The sequence below is a fragment of the Muscardinus avellanarius genome, assembly GCF_963383645.1.
Source record: "Muscardinus avellanarius genome assembly, chromosome: 7".
Taxonomy (NCBI): domain Eukaryota; kingdom Metazoa; phylum Chordata; class Mammalia; order Rodentia; family Gliridae; genus Muscardinus; species Muscardinus avellanarius.
In genome coordinates, this window is record NC_137793.1 from 104,371,028 (window position 1) to 104,390,734 (window position 19,707).

At 45.6% G+C, this 19,707-nt stretch overlaps 1 protein-coding gene across 1 annotated transcript in view; it reads right to left on the reverse strand.

Annotated features, from left to right (window-relative positions):
* LAMC2 (laminin subunit gamma 2) overlaps window positions 1-19,707 on the reverse strand; it is a gene marked incomplete at both ends in the record, with an annotated part of 74,835 nt that overhangs the window by 36,594 nt on the left and 18,534 nt on the right. The window contains 2 exons of the mRNA XM_080699003.1: window positions 5,075-5,210; window positions 13,851-14,039. Of these exons, the coding sequence (XP_080555129.1) occupies window positions 5,075-5,210; window positions 13,851-14,039 (325 nt within the window). The remainder of the gene's footprint in view (window positions 1-5,074; window positions 5,211-13,850; window positions 14,040-19,707) is intronic.

Sequence of the window (19,707 nt, forward strand, 5' to 3'; positions counted from 1 at the left end):
CTTAGAGGTAGACTACTCCTGGGTTCAATCCTTAGTACCCACCCCCAAAATAAAAGGGCCAGGGAAGGCTAAAAGTGAACAATCTATGCAAAGATCCAGAGATAAGAGAACTCTGGACAACAGTAACTGGGACGGGGTAAGTATGGCCAGAGGGCAGTGCCCATCTGGGCAAGGGCTGAAGATGTGATATGGGCAGTGGGGAAGGAGTGTTACCCAACCAGGGCGTTTCAGGCCATTTTCTCTGGAGTCTGAAGAATACTGTGGCCATGTGGTGTTAGAGAAAAATATTATCTTTTTTCTTCCCATGGATTCTTTCCTTAAAGTCTCCCAATTTTGAAGAATGAAATCCATTGGGTTGCGTGTGGATATGGAAAGAATATTTCCCACTGCTTCAGAATTTAGGCGCAGATGGACAGAAGTCTATACCTATTTTAGAACTCAGAACCCAAAGAGAATGTCTATGAGTGGAGATTCCCTAATCCTTCTCTGGTATCAGGCATCTTTGAATTGGGACCCTCACAATGAAGGCCAAATCAGAGGGAAGGAGAAATAGAAACTTGTGCTGATTTTACTCACTAAAGGTATCCTCTGAACCCAGAAACTGCTTTTCTATTGCAAAAGTGAAATTATGTGCTGAAGGTCAGCCGTGCCAAGCCAGGGAAAGTGCCAGGAACCAGCCCTGGGACAAGCGGGCACAAGAGAGATACTGGCAAGAGACCAAGAGCCACTGGAAAAGGGTCCACCTGGACTTTGCTCCTGGCTGGCTTGCCAAATTGTTGCCACACGAGGCCTGCTTTGCCCACCATGCAGTGTGCCAATCACTGAAATGAGTTGTGCAAAAGAGAAAGAATTTATCCACAATGTGCCCGTGTGTGGAAATGAGGGGTGGGGTCTCAAAGGCACTGAGAGGATAGGGTTTAGGGATATTTATGGGCTGAGGCGTAGAGGCAGGTGATTGTAAGCTGGACGCAATCGATGGTCTGCGGATGCCATCTGTTACCCGTCCACGCCCCACATTGCAGAGCTGGGTTGAACATCTCTAAAATTAGTGACTTTTAAAGTCAGCCAAGAGCAAGTACCTCAGAGCAGGGGAAGCAGGGTAGGTTCCGAGGGTTTATTTGGGCCTCGATCGAGTATTGGGGTTTTCCTTGTCTCACCCGTTCCTCAGTCAGCACCCTTCTAGCTAAGGCTTCACTGCAGGACAGCTATGCGATTTTTACTGTATTCTCCACCTCCTTCTGAAAAAGAATTTGAGGATGGAGAGAGGGAAGAGAGACCAAGACCGTGCAGAGAAGTTCTTCTACACCAAGTTCGTTAACACCAAAGCAGATGCCAGGTTAGAATGTGAAAATGCTGTCCCTCCATTCTAATTTACTAAGGGAAGCAAAGGTCAGAGTAAAGAGTGTGATGAGGTCAGGAGCCAAACTCCGGGCTGAATAGCAGGTCCGTCCTCGCTGGTAACATGGGGCACATTAAATTCTCATGGTTTAAAATTCTTTTCTTTTGACTTCTGGGAAGATGGCGACTGAGAAAAGCGGGGCTTAAGAGGCCCGCTAACAACCAATCTCCATTACCACAAAATCAGCACCTTTCATAGCCAGAAAACACCATCACCAGAGAAACAAAAAAATCACCAGGCTCCAGAGAGAAAGTGGACTGAGAACAGAGCTCAGAGCCACAGAGGAGATACACCAGCCTCACGCCCGAGGACGCGGCAGCAGCGCCATACTGCCGGCAGCAGCGGCGAATTCACCGGACGGCCACAGCAAGCCGAGGTGAGCCGCTGCGGAAAAGCCAGGCGGGATCTTTCGGCGCAGGGAGCATCTAAAGCTCCCAGTGGATGAGCTCAGCACACGCTGCAGGACTCAGAGTGGAACTCAAAACCAGAGAAGAAAAAATACGCCAGCCTCACGGCCGAGGGCATAGCAGCGGCACCATATTGCCACCGGCGGCAGCAGCAGCGAATTCACCGAGTCCAGTACAGCTACATCTGCAAACTCAAGAACAGTGAGTCAAATTGCGGGCCACAGAGGAGAAGTCCCAGTACTGTACTCCCTGGGACTTGACCCAGTGGGGGAGTGGCGGTGGCAGAGATATCACACCATAGGAGAACGTGCAACCTGGCACCCCCCATAGTCTAAAGGAGCCTCTATCGACTCTCTGGGTCGGAGACTCTGTGATACAACCCAGTAAAGGAGTAGTGGGGTCTGAGATACCACAGACTCAAGATCCAGAGCACCTTAAGTGAAGTCATAGTGACCCAAGGGAAGAACCCAGAGAAGGCACAAACTCCCGAAATCATGGGAAAGAGGAATAACACTGGAGCAATGAATGCCCAAAACCCCACAACATCAGAACCCAATAAAACAGAAAATCAGAGATTTCTAGAAGATCAAATCAGGAAAATAACTGTAGAAATAATAGAGGTGCTTCAAAAAGAATTCAGAAAGAGCCAAAAAGAGATAAAGGATGCAATTAATGAAGTAAAGGCCTCAATTCAAAGCACGAACAACTGATTAGACCACATGGAGAACAGAATCTCGCTCTTAGAAGATGATCATTCCAAAAATGAACGCATAGTTTCTAATCTAGAAAAAAATGTCCGACAGCAGGAATCTGACATTGAAGAAATATGGGCCCATTTTAAGAGAGCTAACCTAAGAATAACTGGAATAGAGGAGGGAAAAGAAGGTGAAACCAAAGGGATCAACAATCTCTTCAAGGAAGTAATAGCAGAAAATTTTCCAAACATAGAGCAAGAGGTTGATACACAGGTCCAGGAAACTTATAGAACTCCCTTTAGATAGGATCGGAGAAGAGGATCCCCACGCCACATAATTGTCAAAATGACCAATGTGGAAGCCCAAGCAGAGAATCTTAAAGGCAACAAAAACAAAGGGCCAAGTGACGTTCAGAGGCAAACCAATTAGAATCACTCCAGACTTCCCAAACCAAGTCATGAGAGCCAGAAGGGCTTGGAGTAACATATTCCAAACTCTGAAAGAAAACAACTTCCAGCCAAAAATTTTCTACCCAGCAAAACTTTCTATCAAATTAGATGGAAAAATAAGAAGCTTCCATGACAAACAGCAAATGAAGGAATTTATGTCTTCAAAACCAGCACTAGAGAAAATACTCAAAGAGATTAACTACAAAGAAGAAATAGGTAACACACACCAGAACCAGAGAAACAAGATTTTCCATCCAACAGACAACTAAGATTGGTTATCTGTGGAGATCCATTATTTGTGTTAGTCTTTTACCTATCTCTAAATTGTATTGTTTGCCTTTATTGTTAATTTTTAGAATTTCTAGTTGGAATATTAATATACCTTCAGATATAGCATTTGGAAATATTTTATCCCATTCTATTAGTAACTTTTAACTCTGTTTACATTGTCTTTGGATATACAATATATTTTTTTTATTTTTTAGGGAGTTTGTATACTCTTCTGTTGCCTGTGCCATTGAAATCATATCCAAGAAATCACTGCCAATTTCAATGTTGTGAGGTTTTTTGACCCAGATTTTCTCCTAAAAGTTTATAGTCTTAAAGATTTATATTTAGGTCTTTTCTCCATTTTGAGTTAATATTTGTATATGGGATTAGGTAAGGGTCCAATTTTATTCTTTTCCATGTAATTATTATTTTTCAACAATATTTAGTTAAAAGATTATTATTTCCACCACCAAATGTTCGTGGAAACCTTGTCAAAAATAACTTGACAATATAGGGAAGAATTTAGCTCTAGGCTTTTATTTAACTCCAATGGTTTATATAGCTGCCTTTAGAACAGTACTACACTGTTTCAATTATTGTAGCTTTATATGGTTTGAAATCAGAAAATATATATCTGCTAGCTTTGTTCTTTTTCAAGATCGTTTTGGGTATCTAGAATCCATACTCCATATTAGGATAGATTTTTTTTTCTGAAAAGTAAATATATAAATATATGATAGTTTCACCAAAAAAAATAGAAAAAAAATATTCTCTGGTAAGAAAGAAAGTAAAAAGAAATATTGAAATGTTATCTTTAAGTCATCAAAAGCTTGGTATCAGACAAATGAAACTGTTATGTGAGATTATCATTTTTAAGTTTGGATAAATTGCTATAATACTATATGTCAACCACTAAGCCAAGCATGGGAGGGAGGGATGGGGAGAGAATGGGGTGGGGATCGGGTGGGGGCTGACTGGGCGATGTGTGCATGTATGTCTACAAAAGTTTGTATCCCACTATGATGTATGAATACAGTGCACCAATCAAAAAAATAAAAAATAAAATAAAATTCTTTTCTTTTGAAACAGGGTCTCACTAGGTTGCTAAGAATCTAAATTGTTGAGGCTGGTTGTAAACCTGCTATCCTCCTGTCTCAGCCTCCTAAATATGTACTCAGCAATACCACACCTGACCTAAAATTCTTATCTTTTTGTTTGTTTGTTTGTTTGTATGTATGTATAGTACTAGGGATTGCCCGTGGGCATTCTACCACTAAACTATATACCAGCCCATTTTTTTTTTTTGAAACAAGGTCCCACTGAGTTGCCAGGGCTGGCCTCCAACCTGCAATCCTCCTGTCTCAGCCTCCATAGTACTGAGATTACAGACATGGGCCACCACGCCCAGCTTATAATTCTTATCTTTAAAATGAGTATAACGATAGCCGGGTTTGGTGGCGCACGCTTGTAACCTCAGCATTTAGGAGGCTGAGACTGGAGGATGGAGGATCATGGTTCACAGACAGCCTCAGCTACTTAGTGAGGCCCTTTACAACTCAGTGAGACCCGATTTCAAAATAAAGAATAAAAAATAGGGCTGGGGGCGTATCTTGGATGTAGAATTCCCCTGGGTTCCACCCCAGTACCACACACACACACACACACACACACACACACACACACAAATGTATAATGACATTCCCAACCCCTTAGGGTCAGTGTGAGGATTAAACCAGATAGCCCACCTCACATAATCAGCAGAGCCCAGCATGTGGTAGGTGCTCAGTGAGTGGTCACCGATGTGATATAATTACCATCCCGCCAATAACAGCAGTGGTGGGGGCAGATACTCACAGGCGTCTCTGGTCCTGGGTGCACCCAGCTTCCGTGAGCCTGTGAAAGCCTGGCAGACATCGGTCACACCTGTCTCCTGTCACACCCGGCTTACAATGGCACCGTCCAGAGTGGTCACACCGAGCACTGAGCGAACCTGTAACCCACAAGGCGGGGACAAGGAAAGAGGAGAAGGAAATGCTTGACTTCCGAGGCATTAGGAGCGACTGTCGCCCCGAGAGCGCAGTACCCACTGAGCAGTCTCCACCGCTCACTGCCCTGAACAACCGCTCCACACCATCTGGGTACTCCTCCACCCGGGCGGAAAGTTCTGACAGCTGGGGATGTCTGCTTTATGGAAAGAAATGAATTCCTTATAAAAGCATTTTTTATTTTCATATCTGCTCTGGTTTGGCACTAAGAAACATGCAATCCCTGGTCTTTAGGAGTCCAGGGCTGGGGGATAGCTCAGTGGCAGAGCACTTACCTAGCATCTGAGAGACTGTGGGTTCAATCCCCAGCATCACCAGTAACAATAATAATAATAATTATTATTATTATTATTATTATTATTAATAACCTGCAATCCTCCTGTCTCAGCCTCCATAGTACTGAGATTACAGGCATGGGCCACCACGCCCAGCTTATAATTCTTATCTTTAAAATGAGTATAACGATAGCCGGGCTTGGTGGCGCACGCTTGTAACCTCAGCAATAATAACAACAATAATAACAACAATAAAAAAGATAAGAGAGGTCTGTTAAATCTTTGAGATCTCAAGAAAGAGAATATCTATGAATGATTACATCCATATCCGAGAAGAGAACTTGTATCTCACAGTGAGCAACAACCTCCTTTATCTCTGCCAAGAAAAATCCGAGAAGAGAACTTGTATCACACAGTGAGCAACGTCCTCCTTTATTTCTGCCAAGAAAAAGCCATATTTTAGGGGTAAGTGTTTGTTGGTTATGTGTGTGTATGTGGGGGGGGGGTTACTGGGAATTGCACCCAGGAGCATTCTACCTCTCAGCTGAACCCCCTGCCCTATTTTATTTTTTATTTTGAAACAGGGCCTCACTAAGTTGCTCGGGCCGTCCACAAACCTGTGATCCTCTTGTCTCGGCCTCCCAAGTCCTGGGATGACAAGCGTGCGCCACCCCACCTAGCTTGGTAGGATGCAATGTTTTGTGGAGCACAAAGAGGCCCTTCACCCTGGTGTGCCTCACACTGCGCGCTGGCTGCGGACGCACCTTACTACTCAGCTTTCTACAGAGATGCTCTTCCTGTAGATGTAACCTCTCAGATTGCGTGTTGATGGAAAATGAGGAGTGTTCAGGGTGTCAACCTGTGCCAGCGTGGAATTCCACACTCTCTCCCTACCTGCCTTTCCACGGCCCCACAAGCCCTTCCCCCAAACTGCCCCCAAGTTGACCCACTTCTACCACTCAGGTGAGATTAGATATTACTTCTCTACAAAAATCTTTTCTGGCAAGTCGTGGTGGTGCACGTCTATAATCCCAGTGCTTGGGAGGCTGAGACAGGAGGATCATAGATTCAAGGCCAGTCTCAGCGATTTAGCAAGAGTTTCAGCAGCTTAGACCCAGTTTCAAAAAATAAAATAAAATAAAATAAAATAGGGCTGGTGGTGTATCTTAGTGGTAGAATGCCCCTGGGTTTAAGCTCCAGTACAAAAGATAAAGAAAAAAGAAAAGAAAAAGTAAAAGCTTTCCTGACTCCCATATCTAAGCTACCTGTCTGCCCCTGCGCCAGCCCTGGGCCCGGCTTTCCCTACGCTGTCTCTGCTCATGTTGTCTGAGGGATCCCAGCACCCAGCGCGGTGCCAGATGCAGAGAAAGGCCAGAAATCTGCAGTTAATGTGTATGTGTCAAGGAAGAGGACAGGGCTCTGGTGAAAGAAGTTGATGGAGAGTCAGAAGATAATGTGGAAGGCTAGCTAGGTACGCCTCAGCTACTTCACAATCTCCTTGCGGCTGGTAGAACTGTACAATCTTCCCTGTATCTCAAATATCTGTGACAAGCAGGCTAGCTGTAAGCTCTTAAGCCAAGAGAAAATTGACTAGTTGCTACATGTTTTTGCTGTGTGTGTGTGTGCACGTGTGTTTGTGTGTGTATGTGTGTGTGCACATGTGTGTGTGTGTTTTACTAGGACTGAACCCATGGGTGTTCTACCACTGAGTGACACCCCCAGCTTTCTTTTATTTATTTCTTTGTGTACTAGGCATTGAGCCCAGGGGCATTCTACCTCCGAGCTACACCCCTAACCTTGATTTTTTACTTCGAAACAGAATCTCATAAAGTTATCGCTGAGGCTGGCTGGCAACCTGTGGCCCTTATGTCTCAGCCTATCGTTTACTGGGATGACAGGTGTGTGCCACTGCGCACAGGTTTGTTTTTTTATCAATTATCTTCTGTGATCTTTCAGTTTACCTGGAGATAGACTTCAAATCAACAAAGACATTGGCTTTGTTTTTGTGTAGCAAGCGGAGTAGGAAATTAACTCCTCACATTCACAGGTAGAGTCTGGGAGCTTCTCCACAACTCGGCAGGGCCTGAAGCAGCCCTCGGTGATAACGGTGCAAGGCACTGAGTCAGGCTCATACTACCTCGGGGGGAGTTACAAGTTGGCAGCTGGATAGCAGACCCATTTCTGCTATTCAGGGGCAAAGGCCAGCCTGACAAAAGCAGACCAACAGTTTATGTTGTTATTTTATTTTATTTTTTGGTACCTAGGGTTGAACCCAGGGGCATTCCAACTCCACGCTATACTCCCAGCACTCTGTATTTTTAATTTTGAAACAGGGTCTTGCTAGATTGCTGAGGTTGTCTTTGAACCTTCAATCCTCCAGTCTTGGCTTCCCAAGTACTAGGATAACAGGTGTGTACCACGCCTGCGCACTCCTTCCTCCAGCCATGATGGCCTGGATTCGGGAAGCCTGGGGCGAAAAGGAGAGAGATCTGTGAGAGCCATTGTGGATGCAGAACAAACATGCTTAGGGCGACTTTGGGGCTAATGGACAGTGAGGAAGAAGAGCCATGGGGATGACACCCAGGTCCCCAGAGCGCACAGCCAGCTAGACTGGGATGCTGTTTACAAACCCGAGAAGGCAAAGGGAAGGCAGGACTCCCAGAAGGACCATCACTTGCGGGCAGGGAGTTTAGCCTTGGCCAGATGTGCCTGGCTTTCTAGTGGCAGATCCAAGTGGAAACGCTCTCTTGAGGCCCCAGGAAGGGGCTGGCGATGGAGACGTAGGAGCCCTCGGCACACACGCTGACGAGGCAGCCGTGGCAAGCTTGAGATCACTCTGAAGTGTGAAGACAGGAGGGGAAAGCGCTGTGGGCAATCAAGGGAGAGGATGAGAGAGAGAGGAACCAGCCTCAGGTCAGGGCCCAGCCAAGCAGCAGCGGCCAAGGGCGCCCAGGGTGAGGACGGCCAGGGTGGAGGAGCTGGGAGTTTTCAGTGCTTAACACAAGGAAGCGGGACGCTGGAGAGCCTGTAGGGCTTGGTATTTGGGGACCTCCATGTGTGCTGCTCTTAATGGCCAGCAAACAGATAGGAAGGAAAATTCCTTTTTCAATTCTGCTCTGCTAAGTAACATGAACTAGAAGTTTCTCTGTAATGAGTTTTTTTTTTTTTTAATTTAAATGGGTGTTGCTTTGGGGACCCAAAAACCCATTTTTATTTTCTATTCAAGTGAATGGTATTTATGCTTTCCAAAATTCTCTCTGCAGTATTTTTTTTTTGGAAGTGAATTATTACAAGAATAATAAAAACCGCATAAGGTGGGAAAGACCATACTTTGCTTTGGGTTTGGCCCAAATAGTCCCAAATGATATTCTAGAAAACACTCTTCTGAGAGGTATTAACTGTTGTCTGACATCCCATGAAAACAAGAATTGCTTGTTCAAGAGTCTGGAAAATGATATAGCACTAAAAAAAAAATTTACTTATTCATTTATTTATTTTTGGTACCGGGATTAAACCCAGGGGCGTTGTACCTCCGGGCTAAGCCCCCAGCCCTTCCTTATTTTGAAACAGCATCTCACTAAATTGCTGAGGGCCTTGCTAAATTGTTATGGCTGACCTTGAACCTACAATTTTCCTGTCTCAGCCTCCCAAATACAGGAATTACAGACATGCACCACCATGCCTGGCTCTATCCTAAATCTTTTAGAAATTTATAAAGTAATAATAATTCCGTAGGCAAGAAGCTTGCTCAGCTTTTTTTTTTTTTTTTTTTCTCCAGAGCTAGAGATTAAACCCAGGGCTTCACACATGCTGGACCCTTGTTAACGCTTCAATGCCAATGTTTCTAGTGCTTCTAAACATTATTTGACACCCTACGGCAATACCTGTTAGTATATTTTGTTTTGTTTTGAAATAGTGGAGTACTCAGAAAGATGATTCATAGTTAAAGTTTAATCCAAGAGTGTTAGCATCCTTTTGAGAACCCTTTAAAAATATCTTTATATACTTGCATCTAAAAGCATGTTTTAAATAACAATGCAAGTGTTCGCAACTGAATAATCCTCTCAATATAAGTATCCGCTTATATAAGTATGTAAGATATGTAAACAATACAATTACATATTAATTTATATATTAGATATATTTACATATTTATATATAATATATTTTATATATTTATTAAATACATTGTTTATAATGTTTGTGTAAACCTTGTTATGTTTTATTCTAGTATATATTTATGTTATAATGTCATATTGTATTTCATGTGTTTTATGTTCTAGGTTATGTTCTAGGTTATATTTATGTTTTACTTGGTTATATGTTTATACAAAGTAATGTTTACATGAATACATATATGATAGATAAACAATAATAAAGTTAACAGGCTAAGTCTAATAACACCTATGTCCACACAGACCTCAAGAGTTCAGGTGCCATGGGAGGTAAAAAAGTGCCCACCCAGTGACTTTCAAAGAATGTGTAAAAGTTTAGCAGAGCTTAAATACGTGGTCGTGAATTAATTACAACATGTTTCTGTTGCCGAGCCCACAAAGCCATCATCTAAAATTAAATTGATGAGGAAGCGAAGTCCAAAATTTGCACTTCTTGTGGATTGGTAATACTGCTGGCTTCATTCGCCATACATGGAACGGTGGCGTTTTTTGGTAAGCCATGTCCTTGGGCCTTTGAGACTGAATATACAACAAATCCCCCCATCGGTGTATCATTTGAAAGTGACCATTGCCGGGCGTGGTGGCGCACGCTTGTAATCCCAGCATTTGGGAGGCTGAGACAGGAGGGTCACAGGTTCGCAGCCAGCCTCAGCTCCTTAGTGAGGCCCTCTGCAACTTAGTGAGACCCCGTTTCAAAACTTTAAAAAAATACAAATTAGGGCAGGGGGCTGTAGCTTGGGGGTCGAACGCCCCTAGGTTCCATCCCCAGACCCCCCCACACACAAAGCTTCAATTCCTCCAGGTCTATAATGGGGGACGCAGAGCGTGTTATAAGTGCCAAAGAGGACACAGTATATGGAAGCGTGTGGAACGGCATAAAGCATGAGTCAGATCTTAGGAAATAACGCCCGTGAACTTTTCCTTGGACACCTGGTTGTCTGCCTTTGGGGATAAAAGGCCAGCATCCTTTCCCTTTTCTTTTTCTAAGTGGTAACAAGACAGGGAACTATTCTCCAGCAGAAGACCTAGAATATAATTTTGGTTCATCCAATCCCTTCCTGGAGACTTTAGGGCACTCTAACTTTCGAGGGAAGTTTCCCCATTGTTGAAAAATATTTAAAAATACTCACTGCCCATTGGGGGATGTTGATAATAAGTAATATGCTAATAAATAGTTTTAAACCAAATATATGGCTTCTACAAGGCTTCTTTTCACACTTCATTGGGAAAAAAAAAAGGCTAATGTTCCAGGAGGCTGGGACCTTTGACCCTCATCTTAATAATAACAACTACAATCACCTACAACTTACTGTGTTATCTACCACGCTCAAAAAACATTATTTTATATCTGCATTATACAGTGATGTATACTGGAGGAGTAAGAGTTCATGGAATGTATGCCAGGCGGCCCAATGGTGGAGACAGTGCTGAGATCTGAGTTCAGCTAGCTGGCTCCAAACCCACCCCTCTTCTCAACATTGTGATCTTGGGTGTCAGCAAACCTGGGCTTGAACCTTTGGTCTGCCCCTTAGCTCTACAGCCTTGGACAGGCTTCTTCCTTTCCCTCTCCAAGCCTTTCCTCATTTGTCAAATGGAAAAAGATAATTGCGCCGTCTTCAGGAGGCTATCTGTAACCGTTAATTAATTGCCGGATGTGAAGCACTTAGGAAACACATTAGCTGTCACGTAAGATACGGATCATTGAACCGGACGTAGTGGCTCACGCTTGTAATCTCAACACTGGGAGGCTGAGACAGGAGGATCACAGGTTTGAGGACAGTCTCAGCAAGTAGTGAGACTCTTAACAACCTAGGGAGACATTGTTTCAAAATAATAATAAAATGGGGCTGTGGGGTGTAACTCAGAGGTAGAATGCCCTGGTTCAATCCCCAGTACCACATACATACACCCCCAAAAAGATACGAATCATTGTCGGGCTCCGCCCTTCCTTGCCAGACTGTTCTCAGGGAGCCTGGGGTACCTGTTCTCCATAGGAAGCACCAGGCCACCCAACTGCTGGCAAACAGGGACCACATACTGAGGAAGAAGAGCTGGCGAACCCTTCCTTGCCCTCTCTCTTTGCTAGGCAGCAGGTGCCTTGTCTCCTCTGGAATTATAGCCTTGTCTGCGCCAGGCCTTCCAGCCAACAGCTCAATCTCTAATTACCTTCCCCTTGGCCACGGGAGAAGGGAGAGCCAGCTCCAGTGCCCTGCAATGCTCCTGCATCTTTAAGGGGATCCGAGCTCCTCGGGGAGGTAAAATGCCCACCAAGATGTGGTACTTCAGCCAGGCTTGGTGGCGCATGCCTGAAAGCCCAGTACTTAGGAGGCTGAGATGGGAGGATCAAGGGTTGGAGGACGGCCTCAGCAAGTAGTGACGCTCTCAGTAATCTGACGAGACCATTTCAAAACAAACAAAAAAATAAAAAGGGCTGGGGTATAGCTCAGAGGTAGAATGTCCCTGGGTTCAATCGCTAGTAGCACAAGAAAAACAAACAAACAAACAAACAAAAATGTCTCTTCATGAAGTTCTTTGATTCACAGAGAGAAATGCTAGACCTAAAAGATTCTGGATGTCGATTCTCTACCTTAAAGCTAAGCCAATCTGACCCAAGTCACACTGTGATGGCATCCTGGCTGAACTGGGGACCGAGAGCCCGGGATGTGGGTCTAACGCATCACGAGGTCGCCCCAGTTTTCTGTAAGGCGTCTTCCACCAGCAACTCATTTGGACTGAGCCAAAACATGCCCATTTTTAGCTTCTTTCGGCCACAGATATGAATCGGGTCCATAGAGCTATGCTGAATCACATTCACGTACCAAGGCCACGGGCTGTGAGCGCATGAGTGTTTGCCAAGCTGTGCTACTCAACACCTCCTAGGAAAGAGAATTAGAAAATCCCAAGAAAGATAATGGACAAATAAGGCAATTTTTAAAAGCTTATTTAGAGAGGCACCTGCATCTCCTGCTTCTGTTTACGGACTTGGGCTTGCTGTCTGCTCACGACTGTTCACACTGTGTATCTGTGAGTGCAATAAACACCTACGGTTCTGTGACTACAGCATTGGGTGGATACTAATAATAATAAAAAAAAATGGCATGCCAGTGCACGCCTGTAATCCCAGTACTTGGGAGGATGAGAAAAGAGGATTGCAGGTTCGAGGCCAGCCTCAGCAACCTAGTGTGGCCCTTAACAATTTTGTTAATAAAAACAATGAAATAGGGCTGGGGGTGTAGCTCAAAGATAAAATGTCCCTAGGTTTAATCTCCTGTCACATACGCACACGCGTGCGCACACACACACACACACACACACACACACACATACACACACACACCTAGCTCTCCACCACTCTATTAGTTTTCTTTTCTACTGGTTATTTTATTTTCTCTTATAAACATCCTGTGAAAAACGGTTTACTCATGTCTTTTATTAGAACTATTTCATACTGCTAAGCGCCAGAAGCAAGCCTTTCTAATCCCTATTTTTCAAGATGTTTTTTAATGGAATGGAGACATGTGAGGAGCTATCACTGGAAGACAGCTAGCTTCCTTTGTCCCTGGGTCAAACACCTGTCATCTGCCTGGAAAAACCAAGTGGCTCTCAGCACTAAAATTCAAGCCAACATGGCCAAAGGACCCCCACCTTTTCCACCAAGCCAAGCCTAAGAGAAACAATTTCCTCTCAGACTGAAATTGCTAAAAACCCCAACCCTGCTAGAGTCCAATCGCCTCTCAAGTTGAACATCCCTGTTGGCCAATCTGCTTCTTCCTCCTCCTCTTCCTCTCCCTCCTTCCCTTCCTCCTCCCATCAGTCCTTGCTTCCTCTGCCCGTCTTGCTCTCCTTTCTCTCTCTCTCTCTCTCTCTCTCTCTCTCTCTCTCTCTCTCTCTTTTTTTTTTTTGCAGCACTGGGGATGGACCCCAGGGGCATTTTATTTCCGAGCTATACCCCCAGCCCTATGTTTTATTCTTTATTTTGAAACCGGGTCTCACTGAGTTGCAAAGGGCCTCACTAAGTAGCTGAGGCTGTCCTCGAACCATGATCCTCCTGTCTCAGCCTCCCGAATGCTGAGATTACAAGGGCGTGCCACCACACCGAGTTCTTTCCCTCTTCTTCTCCCCCCTCTTCAATCACCTTTGGGGTTGCAGTTGCAGGGCAGGCAGCGGTCCCGGTCCCTGTGCCGGTAGAACCCTTCCTTGCACCTCTCGCAGTGGACGCCATCGGTGTTGTCCTGGCAGTTAAGGCAGCGGAACCCACTGCCCGTCTGTCGCTGAAGCTCCTGATCAAAGATGCACTGCCTGGACTTCCCGTTGCAGTCACAGACTAGGAGAGAGGCGGGAAAGACATCATCAGAAACAAGATCAGAAGCATTCTCCCAGCTGTTCTTATTCTTACTAGCATAAAGGATGCAATGGTGCTACACTTAAGAGTTCATTTAAGCTACTCAGTGAAATAAAAAACAGGAGGGAAATGGGTCACGTGGAGACCACGGGGAGGCTTGCTCCACCTAACAGAGGCGGGTACCACACGGGGCAGGTGGATGGCGACCTGGGAGAACATCCAGGAGCTCAGAGATGCTAGACTGTCCAATTTCATAAGATAAACCAAACATCTGAAATGACATGCTTTGAGGTGAAAACCCATGACTTAACTATCCTCAAGGAATTCATTTAAACCACTATCCAATCTCACACAAGTCTATGGGCTGGAGAAGACCGGAAGAGGCTACAGGCCATGAACTCTGGCCCAACTAAGAGCTGATGGTGCCCACTGCTCAAAACACCCAACACTCGTCCCTCCAGCCATGCTCAGGGCCGAGCAGCTGATGGGACCCCCCCGGACAGGTGTCTCTCCCTCACTTGCACCTTGAACGTCCTTCCCCAAGCCGGATGTCAAAGAAAACCACGGTCCCATGAAGAATGGCCTTCCCACACGTGTCCATGCTGCAGATGTTCCGAAGAGACTTGGAGACAGAGGAACATCTCCACAGGAGACCTAAACGTGCTCAGTGGAAGTACTCAGCATAGCGCCCCACGCACAGTGACATTCAAAACGTTCCAGTCATGACTGGGAAGAGAAAGATGATGGACCCAGAGGTTAAAAGAACTGGATGACACCAGTTCTGCTCTTCCCCTGGGCAAATCCCTTGAACTTTCTGAATCTGTAAATGCAGAGCACGTTATCTGCCTTCCTGGACTGTTAAGAGGATCCCAAGGCCTTGGTGTGTGGGACTCCATCCCTCTCTAAGAGACAAGAAAAAGGCAGCTCAGAAAGGGCAAGCCCGAGCTGGGCGTGGTGGCGCACGCTTGTAACCCCAGCATTCAGGAGGCTGAGATGGGAGGATCGAGGTTCGCGGCCAGCCTCCGCTACCTAGTGAGGCCCTCCGCAACTTAGTGAGACCCTGTTTCAAAAATAAAGAATAAAAAATAGGGCAGGGGGTGTAGCTCAGAGGTCGAATGTTCCTGGGTTCCATTCCCAGACCCACGAAAGAGAGAAAGAGAGAAAGAGAGAGAAAGCAAGAAAGCAAGAAAGCAAGAAAGCAAGAAAGCAAGAAAGCAAGAAAGCAAGAAAGCAAGAAAGCAAGAAAGCAAGAAAGCAAGAAAGAAAGAAAGAAAGAAAGAAAGAAAGAAAGAAAGACGGACGAGCCCGGTGATCCCGAGACAGCTGGATGTGACCCTCTGTCTGACAGTTCGGCGCGCGGCTCCCCTTTCTCCACGCACGCCGCCGGTGCGCGCCGCGCAGCCTCAATGAGAGCCTGCTTCTGGAATGCCCAGGGCCATGGCATAACCAGAGTGAACCAATGTGTCTCCACCTGCCAGACAGCCGCCCCAGGCGGGCCCTGTGTCAGAGGGCCGCCTAAGTGCCACCTCCCAGGACTTTCTAGAACTCACCCTTTTGCTACTTTGGAAGCCATCTAATCCCAGGAAGTTAATAACATCTATCCGGAGCCCACTCTGCTTCTAGAAATTTCCATGCATCAGCTCAGGAGTTTTCACCATAACATTTTAACACGGGTTTATTATCCCTATTTAACAAATGGAAAAATGAATACTTAGGGTGAGTTTCTCGCCTGACCTCACACGGCTAAATGGCAAAGATATAATTTGCTCCCTGTCTGTCTGACTCCAAGGCCCTCACACTTTGACCTCCTTCTCAGGATCTGGGTGGACACTACAGGTAGGCAATCTTGCCATGAATTTCTCACTGAGGCTCCTCTGGCTCCTACAGAATCTACCCTGCTCTGAACACTGGTGTCACACGTCATTTTTAAGGAGTTTCATACTTACCCCCCCCCTCTCTCATCCATTTATTTACAGATAAAATGTCAGACACAGTTTTCCAAGGCCCTGCATCCATCAAGCCTTCGACTCTATGAAGATGTCAACAGTACCTCCCTCTCGCCTTCATGTCCTCCTCCTCAGGTTAAACTGAGACCCGTTAGCACCATTTCTACCCTTCCCTATGTTACGATTTCTAGGTTCTTTTTGACTCTCTTTCCAGCAGCGAACCCTAATTTTCAATGTCCTTGTTAAAAAGATGAGACTTTATCACAGTGTGGTTCCAACAGCTCAGCTCGTAACAGGACTAGAGAATTTCTTTCAGGGATAAAGACTCCCATCTCACTAGACCCCCGGCACGTCACACTCGCTCAGTGTAGAAGCTTGGGGCTTTTCTACAGGACTGGTGCCAGGCTGAATCTTTCTCAACTAATGCTTGTGAAACTGATGTTTTGACTCTCCAGCAGATGTGCCATGCAGCTGTCCTGTGCTGTGAAATTTCTACCAAGCACATGGCTATGCCTGTTACCGGGGGAACTGTGCCCGCCAGCGGTCCCCCTGAGGTTCCCCAGTGGGCTCACACTGAGAGCCAGTACCCTCCTCCCTGCCCTGCTCCTGTTGGGAACAATCCCAAAATAACTGGGCATTGGACCCAGGGCTTTGCACATGCTACCCCTTGGCTAAGTCCCCAGCCCTTTTTATTTTTTATTTTAAGGCAAGGTCTTCCTACTTCTCCCAGGCTGGCTCCCAACTTGCAATCCTCCCGCCTCAGCCTCCTGAGTAGCTGGGATTACAGGGACGTGCCCCCACACCCAAGCAATCACTACAAACTTTTCTATTGTGCCTTTCTAATTCAAGACATGACTTTTGCTAGTAATATCTAACTTTGCAAAGACAGTTTATGATACATTTATTTGGAGTAATATTTTATTTATTTATTTTTTTGGGAGTCTGGGGGTGAAACCCAGGGGCATCTACCTTCGAGCTACACCCCCTGCCCTACTTTTTATTCTTTTTATTTTGAAACCGTGTCTCACTGAGTTGCAAATGGCCTCACTAAGTAGCTGAGGCTGTCCGCAAACCGCAATCCTTAGGTCTCAGCCTCCCAAATGCTGGGATTACAAGCGTGCACCACCACGCCTGGCTCGGAGTAATATTTTATAAACTGACAAACTCATATTCTTTTTTATGTCACATCCCTCTTCTGTCCTTTCTCCTCTAAAGCTCTGTTTTAAAATATATGGATGCTGCCGGGTGTGGTGGCACACACTTGTATAATCCCCGCGCTTGGGAGGCAGAGACAGGAGGATCGCGCAGGTTTGAAGCCAGCCTCACTGGTTTAAGAGACCCTGTTTCCAAATAAAAATATAAAATAGGTCTGGGAGTGTAGCCCAAAGGTAAAAGGGTTTCCAGGAACCCCAGTACCACCAAAACAAAACAAAACAAAACAAAAAAAACATATGGATGCTTTTCTCTAATTCCACAGCCTTCAATGGAGGTGCATTACACTCCAGCCACGGAGGTCCTTAGCCAGCATCTCCCGCTCCAGAATTTGCCCAATAGGTTGCAAAGCTATTGCCAAATTAGCCCTCGGTCCCAGTGGGTTTTCCTAAGCCAAGGGCCGGGCCTGGGGACGAGGGCATGTGTGGGCCTCACATCCAGTGTGTTGGCCCTGGGTGTCCCCACTACATGAGAACCCCACGAAGATGCGCTCTCTCCCCTCGCCTGCCGGACTTTGAGGCTACCAAGCTGGACTGGGCTCCAGCACTCAGTCACCCTGCACCGAGCTCAATACAGAGTTTCCCAAAGATTCACAAACAGGGAAGGGCTCACCCCATGCTCCTTCTGCCCAGAAAGATTCTTCTCATCATTGATGAGTACTTGAGACATGGTCTCTCTTTTTGATAAAAATTTTCTTTCATTTTTTTTTCTTTTCTTGTGTGTGTATGTAGGGGGAGGGTACCAAGGATTGAATCCAAGGACATTCTACCTCTGAGCTACACTCCCAGCTCACTTTATTTATTGTACTGGGGATTGAACCCAGGGGTGTCCTACCTCTGAGCTATACCCTCACACCTATTGCGTTGTTTATTTTGAAACAGTCTCATTAGGTCGTGGGGGTCCTCACTAAATTGCTGAGGCTGTCCTTGAATTTGTGATCCTCCCAAGTACTGAATTTTAAATGTTGGCCCAAATCTCTTTGTGAAACAAAATTGTGGCCAAAAGCAAATCTCCGCACTTGACTCCACAACTCTAACAAGCAGAAAACCCAAGAAAGCGAAGCCTCGTGTGCTCGCGGTGCCTGTCGCAGCAGCTGCGCAGTGACTCCCAAATGATCAATGAGTGGGTATTCTCTCAAATTTTAGGAAATATACAAATGTGTTTCTGCCACTTACAGGACTCCACATGGCCCCACATATCAGGACACGCCTTCAAAATGAAAATACAAGCCGGGCGTGGTGGCGCACGCATGTAATCCCCGCGCTTGGGAGGCTGAGACAGGAGGATCGCACAGGTTCCAAGCCAGCCTCAGCTACCTAGTGAGGTTCTCAGCAATTTAGTGAGACCCTGTCTCCAAATAAAATATAAAATAGGTCTGGGAGTCTAGCCTGGAGGTAGAAAACCCTGGGTTCCACCCTCAGTACCACACACACACACAAAAAAAATGAAAATATAAATTTTTAGCAGCCACTCTCTTCCCCATTCTTCAGAGGCATGCTTTTCCCCACAGAAGCTCAGCTCAGAGAACAATTATAAAGCCGGTTGGATGTAGTGGTGCACACTTGTAATCCAGTTCTTGGGAGGCTGAGACAGGAGGATCACAACCTTGAGGCCAGACTCAAATTTATTGATGCCCTCTGCAACTTAGTGAGACCTTGTTTTAAAATTTAAAATAATAATAATAATAAAACAGGGCAGGGGGTGTAGTTCAGAAGTAAAATACCCCTGGATTCAATCCCAGTACAAGGAAGGAAAGAAGGAAGGAAGGAAAAAAGGAAGGAAGGAAGGAAGGAAGGAAGGGAAAATTTAGGTAAGTCGATCTAAATTCAAGCCCATGATAGATTTTGACACAAGAGAAAATTCTAAAAATGTTTTTATTATAGTTCCTTCCTTTAGGTGTAGGCGTGTTTGGCTTTATGCTTAGACTTTTTATTTTTCATTTCGTTTCTATTTTGTAAGCTCTTGCCACTCTTCCAAACCTCGGGCCAGCCGTGACCGTCACAGCCACGCCATGAAGGTTTCTTCAGGGGACCCTGACGCAAAAGCGCGCGTGGTGGCAGTTACGGCGCTGTGCTGGACGCTCCCGGGGCGCGCACCCCAGCATGGTGATTGAAATCCTGTAATCTCAGGACTTGGGAGGTTGAGACAAGAGGATTGCAGGCTTGAGGCCACTCTCAGCAACTTAGTGAGACCCTGTTTCAAAATAAAAAACTAAAAAGGGCTGGAGGTGTGGCTCAGAGGTAAAAGGCCCCTAGGTTCAATCCTCAACACTACAAAAAGTAATATAAAAAATAAAGATATCGTATCAGAAAATGCAGAAACAAATAAGACTTGGACAAGATGCGGAAGCCCTCACAGAGTCTAGCAATGAAACCCGCAGTTTCTCTCTTATTTCACGGAACTCTGTACTGTGGGTGCTGGGTCTCATCTGTCAGTCTGAGGACTCCTTTACACCTCTTCCAGCCTTCACGCCCTCCTCTGGGTCCCTTTGC